Raw genomic sequence first — 14,942 nt, 5'->3', positions numbered from 1 at the left:
GCCCTTGGTGGAGGCCAGGAGGGGTTCTCTTTCTCCGCCCTTGTTATTTTGATGGTCGGACAACAAAAGACAACACATAATTCGTTTAACGAAATATAGTTGTGCTGATATCACGAACGTGTGGGGGAGACAACCTGACAGCAAACGGTCATCTCTTGAAGGACCGCAGTCATGATAACAGTACCGCTGTGTGCGAGAGAACGGCGGCGCATGTTAGTGGAGCCCCGTGTTATATGACTCATATCCCGATCTTTGGCTTCGGCACGTGTAACGTGTCATAGTCTACAACGAAGGGCCCAATCAAAGAACAGTACGTTTCATTTCATTTGCTCTTCCTGAATCCTGACTAGCCTCAAGTTCAGTTTGGGAAAAGAGCTCTAAAAAGGCATTTTCTCGGTAGTTTTCCTTTTTTAGCCCTAATTTTCCAAACCCTAAATAGTTCGTAAATCCCATTCCAAAAGCCTGCAATGACTGATTCCTCTCCAGCATCTGAGCCGATTTTCAGTTCATTTTAAGGTTTTCAGGTTGAATCTACTTCGAAAAACCTAGTTTTTTTTTTTGGTGTTTGTGTTCTTAATGGCGTGAAATCGGTCGAATGAACTAAATGCTTGCTAAATCTCTCTTTAATTGCGTTTTTTAGGTGTTTTTTGGTGGAAATAAATCTCTTCCTCTTCGAGGTTAGAACATTATTTTCAGTGATCTTGTGGTTTGATCTGGTAAGTAGTTAGATTTCTTCGTAAGTTTGTTTTTTTTAATGAAAAGTATCTTCTTTAAGTTTTTAATGTTCTAGATTTAGTTTGTCTTGCATGATGTTGAATGTGCCTTCATTTCTTTTGGAAATTCCGTATCTGTCAAAGTTTGTACTTTTTTCTTCTTTTTTGCTTTGCCGAATATGTGATAATGCGTTTCCCTGTAATTTTTTGTTCAGATATTGTAAGTGACTATGTCTATGTTCTACCGTACATTAATTCGGCTTTTTTTTTTCTCAATGTTTGCTCGTTATTTGTTGTGATTGCAGTGCTTTCTTTGCTTTATTGTTGATTTTGCTTGTTTCCCTAGACTTAAGCTTTATATCCCTAGGCTTAAGCGTTCTATCGCTAGCAAATCCCTTTTCTTTTGATGTTTTCTCTGTAGAATGTATGAATTCCCTTTTTCCCCATGAAATTTTTTTGAACTCATAAAGTATTTCAATGAGACTTAGGGGCCGTTTGGATAGGCAGATTTTAGAATCTTGGATTTCCTCAAAATTGTAGTTGGGAGACGAGAGGAGGCCGACTGCGTTATTTCTTTTTAGAATCTTGAATTTTAAGTAAAAAGTCCAGGCTTTAGAAATCTCTCCCACTTCCTGAGATTTCTAAAACCCGGAAGGATGGGATGATCTCCTGCTCTCTTGCCGATGGAAAGAAGGGCGAGAAAACAAACGAGGGTTAGTCTCCTTCTCTCTCATCTTTCAACTACGATTTGGAGGAAATCCAAGATTCTAAATTCCGCGTATCCAAACGGCCCCTTATGCTCCGTTTGGTTGCTCGGGATGGCTCGGAAAGTAGTGGAATAGGAAGTCAAAAGAAGTCAAAAGGGAGGAGACAAGCATTTTGATTTGTCTAGAATTACCTCAGAAAATAGTGAAGCAGTGTTTGGTTGCACGGCATATCATCGGAAAGTAAGAGAATAAATACCGGTGTCATTACCAATATAGGGATAGAGGGAAACAAAATTCTTTAGTTTCTAAAGGATTTTCTTTTAGAGGGGACAAGAAATCCACATCATCACACAAGTAATTATTACATGGGACACATCCAAGGGAGTCCAATGCTATTTTGGCAACCAAACATGGAATGGCATGCCAAATCCATACCAAATTCCGACAGCTGCCGAGCTTTTGTGCAACCAAACGAAGCATTATAATTTTCATTTCGGGATATTTTCTTTCTTCAGTGGCTTTTGAAGATTCTACACTTCATTACAGAGACAAAACTTGGCCCCTTAACGGCTTGGAGGAACTTCCTCCATAATCACGACATGGCCGAGTAAAAGATGTCATATGGCTATTCACTCAACTATATTGCTAATTCATTGAAGCTGATTTAAATCCACACGTAAGAACCTTAGATTGTAGAAATAAAAGCTCATGATTCGATTTCCCTAATAGGGCCTCCAATTAAAAGTTACATAATTTTCTCTTTGCTTAAAAAATCAATGGTCAAGTAATTTTCTAGAAACTATTAAAAAAGTCTTTTCTGATCAACGGGTAAGATAAATCCATCACTGCTGGATGGTGAATAATCAAATTAGCTATGTCCCTCATTATAGTATATTGAAGTGAATACATCTTCAACCCTAACAACTAGATCTCATGTGAATTGGAAATCAATTGATCGGGACAATCCTAACCATCTTCAACCCTTGGATCGGAAAATTAGATTACCCTATTGAAATATTTTTGGGGCCTTTGGAAATCTAAGTGAACGGTCCAAATTGATTGCTCATAGGTGGACCCACCTGTGCAGCGAAGATGGGAACATTGCATCATTAAAAAAAAGAAGGGCGGCCCAGTGCACGAGGCTCCCGCCATTGCGGGGTCTGGGGAGGGCTAGATGTATTCAGCCTTACCCCTCTGCAGAGAGGCTGTTTCCGTGACTCGAACACATGACCACCATGTCACAATGGAGCAACCTTACCGTGGGAACATTGTATCATTGCTGGATTTAAATCAGCTTTAATGGATTAGCAATATAGTTGAGTGAATCGCCATGTGGCAGTCCTTTACTTGGCCACATCGTCATTACGGAGGAAGTTCCTCCAAGGTGTTATGTAGACAAGTTCTGTTCTCATTACAGTATGTCAAGGGAAATCATCAGTATCTATCGCTTCATGGCGTGGAGATTCTTGCTTTCAGTTTGATTATATTTGAGATTTGGGGAATGTAAGTTGGAAATGTATGTTTTGAGGTTTTTATTGAATCTTTTATTTTTACCAAGTTGTCTATTTTTTTATGGATTATTTAATTAGTATCAGATAAGTGAATTTTTTTGCCTGGAAATTTCATGTATTGATTGTCCTTTTTTTTAGAATGTCATGTATTGATTATCTTAACTCAACATTTATTGATTATATTAACTCAAAATATTTACTCTTATTGGTCAATGATTGTGTTGCTTATGGTTGTATTTATGTTTTATAGGTTCTATGGCTGTTGGCAGCTGTCCCAGTGGAATTGTAATTGCTTTTACATAAAATATAATGTTCATAGAATATTTACTATTTTTGGTCAATGATTGTGTTGCTTATGGTTGCATTTATGTTTTTATAGGTTCTATGGCTGTTGGCAGCTGTCCCAGTGGAATTGTAATTGTAAATTATAATGTTCATGTGAACTTCCAAGCGAGTGTTGAGCATTTTTGTTGAAATTGCACGTTCATTGGCTGTTTTGTAACTTTTGTTTCTACCAATGTTCATCAGTTTTCACGTCGCTGGTGACCTGAACCGCTCTTCTCATATTTCCTGCATAATAATTTGACCTGTATTACCTGACCCTTAAAAATAATGTCTAAATACCACACCCTTGATGTACCTCGGTAACGTACCCTTGATGTAACAGAGCCTATACCCTGTAAATTTTCATTCTACTTGGCCCGTTTTGATCTAACTTGAAATTGATGTGTTAGATGAAGTCTTCTTTTGTTGGGTTTTTTTCTTCGCTATACTCCTCTTCAGTTATCTTTCTTTGTTTTTATTTGGATTGATGATCTTGTTTCTTTCAAGGTCGATTGTTTACTTTTAATTACTTGAGGTGTCATGTATGGTCGTTTTATTTTTTCTGAACTTGAGTATTTTAGATGCATTTTTTGTTGAGGTGCAACTTCTATCATACTTAGAATCATGGTTTTAAATTTCGGATTTCGGTGGAGACCGAAACCGAAATTTGGCGAAATCCGGAATTTCGGACTTTTTACCAAATTTCGGAATTTCCGTCTGAAATTTCGAAATGAATTAAATATTTTTTTATAATTTTTACCAAATTTCAGCACGAAATTTTGGATTTCGGCGGGGTCTGAAATAGGTACCGCAACCGAAATTTAAAACCTTGCTTAGAAGTGCTTAATTTTACTTTTGCATAGCTCCTTAGGGTCAAAATCATGTTTTGTGTGTGTGGGATATCTACTCATCATGTTATTAATGAAAGTTATACATGTAAGCATATGCTTAGAGAATATTTACCATTCAAGAAAAGAGAAAAACATGTCAGAATATGAGAAATAATCTTCTTGTTCTCTTACTGGTCTAGGAAAGTGTAGTTACTGGCTTGGTGTCTGTGACCTTTACCAGGAGAAGGAAGCATAGAGGTGCTGAGAGGCGCGCTTTTGGAGAGGATTTCTGTAACTTTTGGATTCAACAATGTCACGTTCAAGAGCTTCCTTGGCCTTTGAAGCAATGAAGGCCATAGAAATCCCCCCACAGATAGTGAAGCCCGTGTTAAAGAACCTTTTACAAGTGTTTGACAAAAATTGGGAAATAATTGAAGCAGAAAATTATAGACTCCTCGCGGACGCAATATTTGACTCCGAGGACTCAAAGGTACATTCTTTTTAATTTGTTCAATATTCATTATCCAAGAGTAAATTCTTGATCTTTTGAGCCGTGTTAGCTGTTATTTTCTTTCTTACTCGTGATATTTCTGTATTCTTATCCATCGCCTTTAGCGGGAAGAGGAAGCTAGGAAAAAGGAATCAAAGAAAATCGATGTATGGAATCCATTCTTTGTAGTTGATGTGGTTTGGCTTCTATTTATTCCTTTTAATTATTTGCTAAAGAAGTCTCCCCTTGGTTCTCTTGTAGCAGATAGTGGAAGATAAGAAGAAAGAGACTTCGATGTACAATGAACCTGAACCTCCAAGGACAAGATCGCGGTTAAGACAAGAAGATGGCCAGTCTTCTGGTTCTTTGCGTACTTCTACCACGGCGTTTGGCGAAATGTCATCGAAAAGGCCAAAATATGACGAGGCTGTTTCACCTCAAATCTGTCCGAGACATGAACAAGCAGAGCTGGTTTCGCCTCAGATATATGTTCAAGAGAAAAGAACTAATCCTGTTTCACCTCAGGCATATCTTAAAGAGAAAGTAACCGAGGCACTTTCACCCCAAGTTGCTGCTAGGGAGAAAAGAGTGGTGTCTGAAAGAATTTCCAACACAAGCTGCTTTAAGGAGCCAAAAATTGAACCCGGGATTGATCTTTTACCAAAACAAAATGTGCCTACTCGTGGTCATTATAATGCTTTAATTAAGCCCAAAAGCGAGCCATTCACTGGTGACTTTCCAGAGTTTGAGATACCAATTGCTGTAATCCATCCTCCTGTCATGAGTCCCCATAGAGATGAAGGTATGCGTATAATATATATATATATATATATATATATATATATATATATATATATATATATAGAGAGAGAGAGAGAGAGAGAGAGAGAGAGAGAGAGAGAAGTGTAGCTACACATACGTGTAGCTAACTTAGCTACACCAACGGCTTAAAATACAGTGGGCCCCACATTGTTTGGGTGATGCAAACCATTCATTTGATGGGCCCTCACATAGATAGGGTGTGCCCAAAAAATCAGCTCCATAGAATCATCCCAACCCTACGATTTGTGGAGGCAAAGTTGGACGTGTAAAAACCTTCACAAATCTATCAATTTTTGCCTTCACAGTTTGAAGGGTTGAGATGATCCTATGGAGCTGATTTTTTGGGCACACCCTATCAATGTGAGGGCCTATCAAATGAATGGTTTGGATCACCCAAATAATGTGGGCCCACTGTATTTTAAGCCATCGGTGTAGCTAAGTTAGCTACACGTATGTGTAGCTTCACTTAACTCCTATATATATATATATATATATCTGTGTGTGTGTGTATGTATACACACATATAAGATTTACTAAACAATTTCGCGAAAAGCCATTTTGTGTCTCACTTTTGCAGGAGAGAACAGCCACATAGGTTCACTTTTTAGCAGATTTTGTCTTATCCGTTTAATTCATCTGATGTGGCTGTTCTCTCCTGCAAAAGTGAGCCATGAAATAAATGACTTTCTGCGAAATTTCCCAGCAAAGCCCTATCCATACGTATATTTAGGAGACGGAAGCCTTTCTTATCTCATTTCACTGGACACTAAGAATTTCAAAACATCCTCTTCATCTAAGGCCCGTAATAAATGAATTGGTCTATTGTTCTTTCTATTTGATTGAGTAAATAATATCAGTTATGCAGTTCGAACTTCTAACTAGCTACTTTTCTGTTGTTTAGCTCATCCTGATCCTGTATGTGAAGAAAGCGTTGCTGCTGGAAATGATTCTACTGGACAAGCAGATGCCCCGCAATCCTTGGCATCAGAAAACGTGGATAAGGGGGATGGGACAGGTGATGGTGTTATAGACAAGGAATTCAATAGTGGAACACGGCTTGAGATCGTAACTGTTCCAGAGGCAGCTCATTCAAATATTGAGATTGCATCCTCAACCACTGGTGAGGTTAAACTTTCTCTGACCTGTAACTCGGCACTTGGTCGGTCAGATTTTCATATGCCAAGCCTAGACGCTGTTCTGAAACTGGTTGAGGATAAATGCCTCAGATCATACAAAATTTTGGAACCCAGTTTTTCGTTAATGAAGCTGATGGAAGATGTATGCCAGTGTGCTGTGGAACTGGGCACTGATTCTAGTGATGATAGACAGAGAAGATATGTAAATATAACTCCGACCCTTGATTTCTTGAAAAAATCTAATATTGAAGATGTTTGGGGTGCAAAAAGCGACCAGCTACATGGAAAATTCAACTTTCCAGGAAGTTCTTCAAATGGTTCTCCTGACTCTCACACCTCTTCCGAGGTGGTTCCAAAGCTTCTAGCTCTAAATGGTCTTCACCGCAGTATGCATTCTAAAGGGGAAACTTCAGAGAATTTAAAGAATGAAAGGAAAAAGAAGCAAAAAGAACGAGAAGATTCAGAATTTCAAAAGCTTAATTCACGTAGTTTAGTGGCCGGTCAGCAATGCCAGTTCTTCCTTGATGATGTAAAGCCACTCCATGATGTCAATGACATATCTAAAGGTGAAGAAAGAGTGAGAATTTCCTTGGTAAATGAATCCAGTAGTGTGCAATATCCCCCGTCTTTTTACTACATACCACAAAACATAGTTTACCAAAACGCGTATGTTAATTTTTCACTTGCACGGATTGGGGATGAAGATTGTTGTGCAGACTGTTTTGGTGATTGTTTATCATTGTCAATACCTTGTGCGTGTGCTCGCGAAACTGGGGGCGAGTATGCATATACATTAGATGGCCTGGTTAAGGAAGAGTTTTTGAATGATTGTATTTCTATGAATTGTGATCCGCAAAAAAAGGACCGTCTCTTTTATTGTAAAGATTGCCCCCTTGAAAGATCTAAAAATGAGGTTGTACCTGATTCTTGCAAGGGCCATTTAGTAAGGAAATTTATCAAAGAGTGCTGGAGCAAGTGTGGCTGCAATAAACAATGCGGAAATCGAGTGGTCCAGCGAGGCATAACATGCAATCTGCAGGTTAGTTATCACCCGAATGTGTGCATTAAAATTTCACGTACTAGTTGATATTGAAGTGCATCATATTATTCTGAAGCTAAAAACTTTTAGATTTTAGAGCTCCTAAATGTATCCTTTTGAAGATTTTCCAAGTGTTTCTCATTGTTAACTTGTAGGATTACCATTCAAAAAAGAAAAAAAAAAGAAAAAAAAAAAAAAAACTTATAGGATGTACATTTCATTTATCAGAATGTAGTTCAGAGCCAAGCTTTTTATGTTCTTTGGTTAGGTTAGGCCTTATGTAAATGATTTGCAGCCTCTCACTATCTTGCATATTTCAGGTGTTTTTCACACAGGAAGGAAAGGGGTGGGGTGTCCGAACACTCGAGGAATTGCCTAGAGGTGCTTTTGTATGTGAATATGTTGGGGAAGTATTGACCAACATGGAGCTGTATGATCGAAATATACAAAGTACAGGTAATGAGAAACATACATATCCAGTGCTACTAGATGCTGATTGGGGTTCTGAAGGAGTCTTGAAGGATGAAGAGGCCCTTTGTTTAGACGCAACATTTTATGGAAATGTGGCAAGGTTTATTAATCATAGGTAAGTTGTGGTATTTTATATTGTCATTTCATCATGTTTACCTTACCCGTCTGGTGAGGCCATGTATTCCACTGACCAAAACATACATACCTTACCCGTCTGGTGAGGCCATGGTTTTATATTTTGGTCGAAACAGCTTAAACAACGAAACATTCTGTTCCACTGACCAAAAAGAATTGGCAAGCGAAATAGAATCAACAACTGGGTGACATAACTATGTTGCTGTCTTTTATTACCCTGATGAAATGTACAATGCAGTTGGCATATTTCATTATTTCCTCATAACAGAATAGCATTATGTCTAGTGAAGCTTGAACCCCATGTGTAGCTGAAAGCTTTCTACATGTGGCCTTTCCTTTTCATTTTCAGTTTTTCTAGAAGTAAGCATTTTTTCGCATGGTTAGAAATTAAAAGAAAAGCATTGTGTCCTGCTCCTAATCCTATGACTGCGCTAGGTGCTCTGACGCCAACTTGGTTGAGATCCCAGTTGAAGTGGAGACCCCGGATCATCACTATTATCATGTATGCAATCTGACTTGCTCCATTTGCACACATTTTCTTTATTGACCTTCGTAGCAATGCTACTGAATCTGATGCCCGATGGAATGAATATCACATAATGTCCAAATGTTCTCTTATGCAGCTTGCATTCTTCACAACCAAGAAGGTAGAAGCATTGGAGGAGCTTACTTGGGTAAGTAGCCCGACGCATGTGTTCTGTAACTGTATTGTATTTTAAAATTCCAGTCATTTTATGTGAGGTTCATTTTCATCTACTATTTTCACCCATTCGTGTGTTTAACATTGACCCATTTACACCTTTTTATGTACTAGTAGAAATGCATGTGCGGTTCAGATGCACATGCGATCGAAAAATCAGGTGTTCTTGGGATTTTCATATCCACAGCTAATTTTGCATAATTTTAAGATTGTATCCATTTAGGAGTGGATGATCTTCACGCAACAAATTGGTTGTGTCAAAGAAAAGTAAATAGACAAAGCAAGGTGAATGTTATTTCGACATATTCTGGGACATCATCCAATTTCCACATTTCCGCCTAATAGTACATGCATCTATTTCTGGTTTCCAAAAATCTTGAATGTTGCTGCTTGTCTTGCTGTAAATGTGCTTATTCATGGAGATGCTGAGCCTAGATTCTGGTCATCCCATTGTATACGAAGATATAAATCTAAACAGTCTAAAAGTCAGTCTCATGGAAACAAACATATATCTTTTTAAGGTTGATAGTAAGAAATAATGGCAATTTAGGTTTATCTACATCCTCTTCTTTCCTATAAGTCTTAAGGTCAGGACCAATATCATGTACGCAACTGGACTATAAAGCAAGGTGTATTTTATGCTTTATTAGACTACAAAGAGAGGTCAAATATCTGTGTAATTATGTTTGACTTGTTAAAATAAAAGACTTTAACAATATAAATGTAAGAATCCATGTCTTTGGCATACCATGAATGAATGCATGCATCCATTTCTTTTGTATCTCACGATGACTGGAAATCCTTCAGTAATTCTTGCAATTGATCTTTACTGTAAAACATGCTCACTTGGATAGAGAACTTAGTAAAGATAAAACAGTTTTGTCAAATAGCCAGTTTATCTAGCCTTTTTGTCTCGCAACTGGTGTGCGTGTTGTTGCTGAATTTTCAAGTAAGCATGGGAATATGTGAAATACTACTGAAGTTTAAATCTCATGGATACATACATTTCAGCATAGATATAGATTAGTAGATATCGATTAGCACAGACGAAAACCCAATCGTTAAAATCACAAAAATTATATGTTCTAAATGGCTCAAAAACAACTACAATAGCAAACTAAAATCTATAAATTCAATTGCCCTGACAGGATGAGAATAGGCCATAAAATAAATGCATTTATAGCATATGCATTCCAAATGACTCAAAAACAACTGCAGCAGCTATTAAAATCCAAAAATTCAAGTTTCATGATAGGATGAGAATAATCCTTGGCACAAAATTAATAAGTTTTAAAAAATAGTCGGATGCTTAAAGTTTCTTTAAACTCAATCTAAAAAACAACCACAATCTCAAAGACCCAGATGGCTGCAACCAGGAAAAGAGATGCACTTAAGAGGTCTGTATTCCTTTCGGCTAGCGAATTTACGTAATGAGGTCTACCTGTTTTTGTCTTTTGACTCTTTTTGCCTGATTGCGGAGGTCTCTCGGGTGATCTTTATGTGTGTTTGAGAGATTTTCCTCGAGCTGAGGACACAAATTTCCTTTTATTTAAAAAAAAGAACTAATCACACCTTTCCGATTGCATGTGTGGCAACATATCAATAACGATTTTCCTTCTGGGAATTAGGAATTAGATCCTGCTCTGTCCCCTCTCTTCGCAGAAAATGGCTGGTGAAATGAATTGATAGCATCGAACGGTTGATCGGATAGGCCTCATAAAGGAAGGATCACAAGAGAGTAATCTTCCATTTTTTTTGAGGAGTGAACCTTTCTTCAAAGCCCACGAACATCGGTGCACCTGAGGGCTTCCATTGGGGAGATGGCATTCCTTCTTCTTTTTTTTCTTTTTTTTTTTTCGACTTGATTGAATTTTGGATTCTCCGGGGAGGAGGCAAGCTCACCAAGGAGAGGCAAGCTGGCCAAGTAGACTGTGAAGTTCGATGATCTGCTACATAGCGAATACATTTCTGTTTCTCTATATTTGACTCCTACAATAAGTAGGGTTCTCCTTGGCGAGTTGAAGTGGGGTTCCGGTTACCGAATAAGTGGCTACTTTTTTTCAAAATTTAGAACTTAAAGATTCCACTAACCTGTAGGACCAAACTTGGGCTATAAAAGAGGAACTCTTAAGACTGATGATGTGGGTGCAAAATGATATCCTCCTCCATTGTCCTGCATCACAGATGATTGTGGATGAGAATGGAGCAAGGAGAATCATTGCCCCAAAATGCCAGCCGCCACCAACTCTGTGGCTGAAATTTAATTTTGACAAGAGCTCAAAAGGAAAACCGGCAGGCATTGGAGGAATAATTCGTGGCTCAAATTGTAAGATGTTAATGTCTTATTTGGCAATTGTGTGATTATGTGACTCAAATGAGGCCGAAGTGAAAGCCCTATTATGGGGCCTCAATTGGTACGTGAGCGCTCATCTTGGCCCCTAGTAATTGAAGGTGACTCAACCCCTGACTATCTTGGGCAACCAACTAGGCGAAAGACCGTTGGAAGCTAGCCACTGTCACTGCTGAAATTCGGCATCTCATTAGGATTATTGATCCTCAAATTCAACTTATGAGGAGATTGGAAAGCCCAGACAAATTGGCAAAAGACGGGGGTGGATATGGTGGGAGTAGAAGTCACAGTAAGTGGAAGGGAAGACTGTGATTACAAATCAGGAATTGATCTAAATGTTGGAACTAAAGATCGGATGGCGAATGGCTAGTTGTGTTTCTGCTGCTGAGAGATCATCCTTAACTGGGTCATACTTATGCAGCTTCCAACTTGATGCATTTTTGAGAGCGAACGGCGAGTTTTGTTGGTTACTTTGGTGCCTGCATTTACTGTTCTGTGGTTCTGTTTTGAAATCTATAGTTCGGTTTTGCCACCTATGGCTGTTGTCTGAGATCGGATGCTTGGAATGGGGACACATATAGTAGACGTATATGCAGGGGTGGGTGTTTTTTATTGCGTTGGTGGGACAACTTGTCCCCATAGAAGTAAACTGGCCATAGTGCTATCTAATAAAATTTAGTTTAAAAAAAACAAGGAAGGACTAGAGGGTGTCACATAGGTCCTTTTTTCATTGTCTAGGATGGGGTCAACAAAACTTTAGGTTGATGCAGATTTGTAGATCTAATGTGCAGCCGAAGGTCCAAGGTTCGTGTTGGATGGCAGTGCACCAAATATCTCCCTTGAATTGCTCAAAATTTGAGTTTCAACTTGGGAGACATAGTTGTTCTATGCTTGAGAGAGGAGAGTCTTCAAACCACCTCCTTGTCCATTGCCATTTTGCAAGGTGGGTGTGGTGTTGCTTAACATTTGGGTTTTAACTTGGGAATTATATGCCTTCCGTGCCTGAAGGAGGAGTCTTCAAACCAAGGTTTTAAATTTTGATTTCGGAATCCATGGAAACGGAACTGTTTCGGTTTCGGTTGGAAATTTCATTGGAAATCCTGTAAAATCATGGAAGCATATGGAAACATATGCAAATGATAAAATTTAACAATGAAATTTCAGGGGAAATGATTTCAGCACAAACATATTTTGATACATACGCTCATGTGCTTGTCTTTTAGTATTTAAAGAGCTATGAAAAGGTTATTACGATTCCCAAAAAGCACTTTCAAGCCAGTAAAATACTGTACGACAAGCAAGGTGAGTGCATGTATCAAAACTTGGTTCTGCTGAAATCATAGAATTGCTCAAATACACACTTAGAAACCATCACATAAGCAAGACGACCATCCATAATGGTTTAAGAACATCGAACACCTAGTGATATGCATGGTTCACATTTAATTCACATCAATATTTATATATAATACATGCACCACATTCACATGCAATTTATATAAATAAAATAAATTTTGGTCATTTAGTGTCGGTTTTGGTGTGGATGGAAACAGACACATTTTGGCTGTTTCGTGTTGGTTTCGGTGGAAATTTAAAACCATGTTTCAAACCACCTCTTTCTCCATTGTGATTTTGCAAGGAGGATGTGGTGTTACATCTTCTCGGTGCTCAGTATTTATTGAGTATTACTGTCATCATCTAGGGAGATGCCTAAGAGTTGGCGTCATCGTCATATTAGGGAAAAGATGAATTCTTTCTATGCCATCTCTGCTATCTCTGTTTGCAGTGGCAAGAGTGCTATGGAAGAACATTCGACAGCAGGCAGTCCGCATGGACTGGTCTGATCAAAGAGGTAAAATGCTTCGATGCTCTTGGGTCATCATCAGGAAATAGATTTTTGGGGGGTTATTCCACTCAAGATCTGTATCAGTTGTGAGAGGTGATTGGGATGAGGATGGGCAAGAATAATAGGGTATTGGACCTATTGGTTAGGTCCTCTTCAATTCTCTAGGTGGGGGTCAGCCGGCCTTTAGGTGTGTGCTGATTTGTAGATCTTATAAATCCTATGCTTGAAGGGGTCTTCAAATCACCTCTATCTCTATTGCCATCTTGCAAGGAGGAAATGGTGCCTCAGTCGCATCATTAGGCCGGGGATATTCATTCATTCTTAGGTAATCCTCTGGTGTGTCGCATTGTCCAAAAACTTGGACTTAGAAGTTATCTTTTAATTTATGACTAAATGATTTTATAAAATGATTGGATATTGGACACGGGTTCTCTGAGTCCAGCCAAACTAATTTGACTCAGTTGAGTTTAGAAGTTATTCAACTAATTCTTTAGGCCCTGTTCATTTAAGATTATCACAACTAATTGTGAGTGCCAATCCTATTATTGGACTCGATTTTAATGGTAAAATCGAGTCCAATAATAGGTTTGGCACTCACAATCGGTTGTCATAATCTTATCGAACAGGGCCTTAGCATTGGTCTTGGGATGATAATTACATGTGCTCATCCTGAGGTTACAGTTGGTGTTCCGGAACCTAATTCAATTATTTACTGCAGTGTCTTCATGATTATGGTGATTATTTCATGTGTCTTCAAAACTGGTCCTCAAGACCTGCTCTGGGACCTGAACAACAGTTTTTTCAAGTAATAAATAATACCTCAATTTGCCATTCAAAATAAATAAATAAATACCCCATACATGTATCATAATTCTGATGTCCTTTTTAATCATACAGTTCAGTTGAAATGAATATTTGGTTTGATTAAAGCAATTTACTGGTACCATTTTTAGCATCAATCTTATGCATGTGTATCCAATTGCAGGATTATGGGATCGATTTTAATGATCACAATCATCCTGTCAAGGCATTTCGTTGTTGTTGTGGAAGCAAATTCTGCCGAGATATGAAGCATCCAGGCAGTTAGTATATCTTGCCTTCTAAACTTGTAAACTGTGGTGGAAAACACTTATGCCAAACTTTATCATGTTTCCTAACATTGACATCGATGTTCCCCAAATTATCTGATTTTAAAGGGAAATTCTGCCATTTCTTAAATGGATCCATACATTTGCTATTTCCGTGTCATTCCACGGTTCTTCTGTAGTTACTTTTCATGTTTCTCCACTTTCAATTGTGCTAACTTTTATTATTTCTTTGTTCAGGAACTAAACAGCGCTCTTTAGTTTTGAGATAAACCGATGAGGATGCATGACATGAACAGAACTGCAGTTTGGTGATTAAGAAGAAACTATTTAGTTTTTGAGGTAAATTATGGTCCTTTATTTTTTTTGGAGAAAACAACAGTGAAAGGGAGCACCATTTTGGCTTTGATTCACAGGGATTATATTTGGGATCTTTGCTTGTAGATATTAGGCATGTTTTCACTGCTTTTGTATATGCTTTTTGGGGTTTGTAATGGGCCTGATTTGTGCCTAATTGATAGCCTACCTCGTTCCTCCCTTAACACTAAATTGCAAGTTCCTTGTATGTGATAAATTTCCCATCTGCTCTCTATATGCTAATTTTGGGTTCGAACCATAGTCGGGGGTGTTTTTCTTAATTACCATGTGATTGTTGTACAAGGCATTGTCCAGAATAGGAGGCATTTTTCAAAATTACCATGGGATTGCTCTATAGGCATTCTTTAGAATGAGAGGCATTTTTCTTAATTACCATGGGATTGTTGAAGGCTTTCTCCGGTTGTG

At 38.2% G+C, this 14,942-nt stretch overlaps 1 protein-coding gene across 3 annotated transcripts; it reads left to right on the top strand.

The window, feature by feature from the left end:
- Nucleotides 1-14,775, top strand: LOC143890145 (putative inactive histone-lysine N-methyltransferase SUVR2). Of its 3 annotated transcripts, none has more exons than XM_077394713.1 (11): nucleotides 1-310; nucleotides 641-716; nucleotides 4,327-4,575; nucleotides 4,701-4,742; nucleotides 4,837-5,377; nucleotides 6,299-7,572; nucleotides 7,893-8,158; nucleotides 8,614-8,680; nucleotides 8,802-8,852; nucleotides 14,060-14,156; nucleotides 14,400-14,775. In XM_077394713.1, exons 3-11 carry the CDS (start codon nucleotides 4,396-4,398, stop codon nucleotides 14,429-14,431), a joined length of 2,550 nt encoding a protein of 849 aa, XP_077250828.1. In that variant the 5' UTR covers nucleotides 1-310; nucleotides 641-716; nucleotides 4,327-4,395; the 3' UTR covers nucleotides 14,432-14,775. The 3 variants fall into 3 exon arrangements, with proteins under 3 accessions (XP_077250828.1, XP_077250829.1, XP_077250827.1); XM_077394714.1 differs by lacking the exon at nucleotides 1-310 and adding an exon at nucleotides 323-524 and having other exon boundaries at nucleotides 4,840-5,377; XM_077394712.1 differs by lacking the exon at nucleotides 1-310 and adding an exon at nucleotides 323-524.
- The last annotated feature ends 167 nt before the right edge of the window (nucleotides 14,776-14,942 follow it).

This window comes from Tasmannia lanceolata, unplaced genomic scaffold, assembly GCF_043159265.1.
Source record: "Tasmannia lanceolata isolate RefF3 unplaced genomic scaffold, GAP_Taslan_0.1 ptg000013l, whole genome shotgun sequence".
Classification (NCBI taxonomy): domain Eukaryota; kingdom Viridiplantae; phylum Streptophyta; class Magnoliopsida; order Canellales; family Winteraceae; genus Tasmannia; species Tasmannia lanceolata.
The sequence above is the reverse complement of the archived record's forward strand: the minus strand, read 5'-3'. Positions and strand labels throughout refer to the sequence as shown.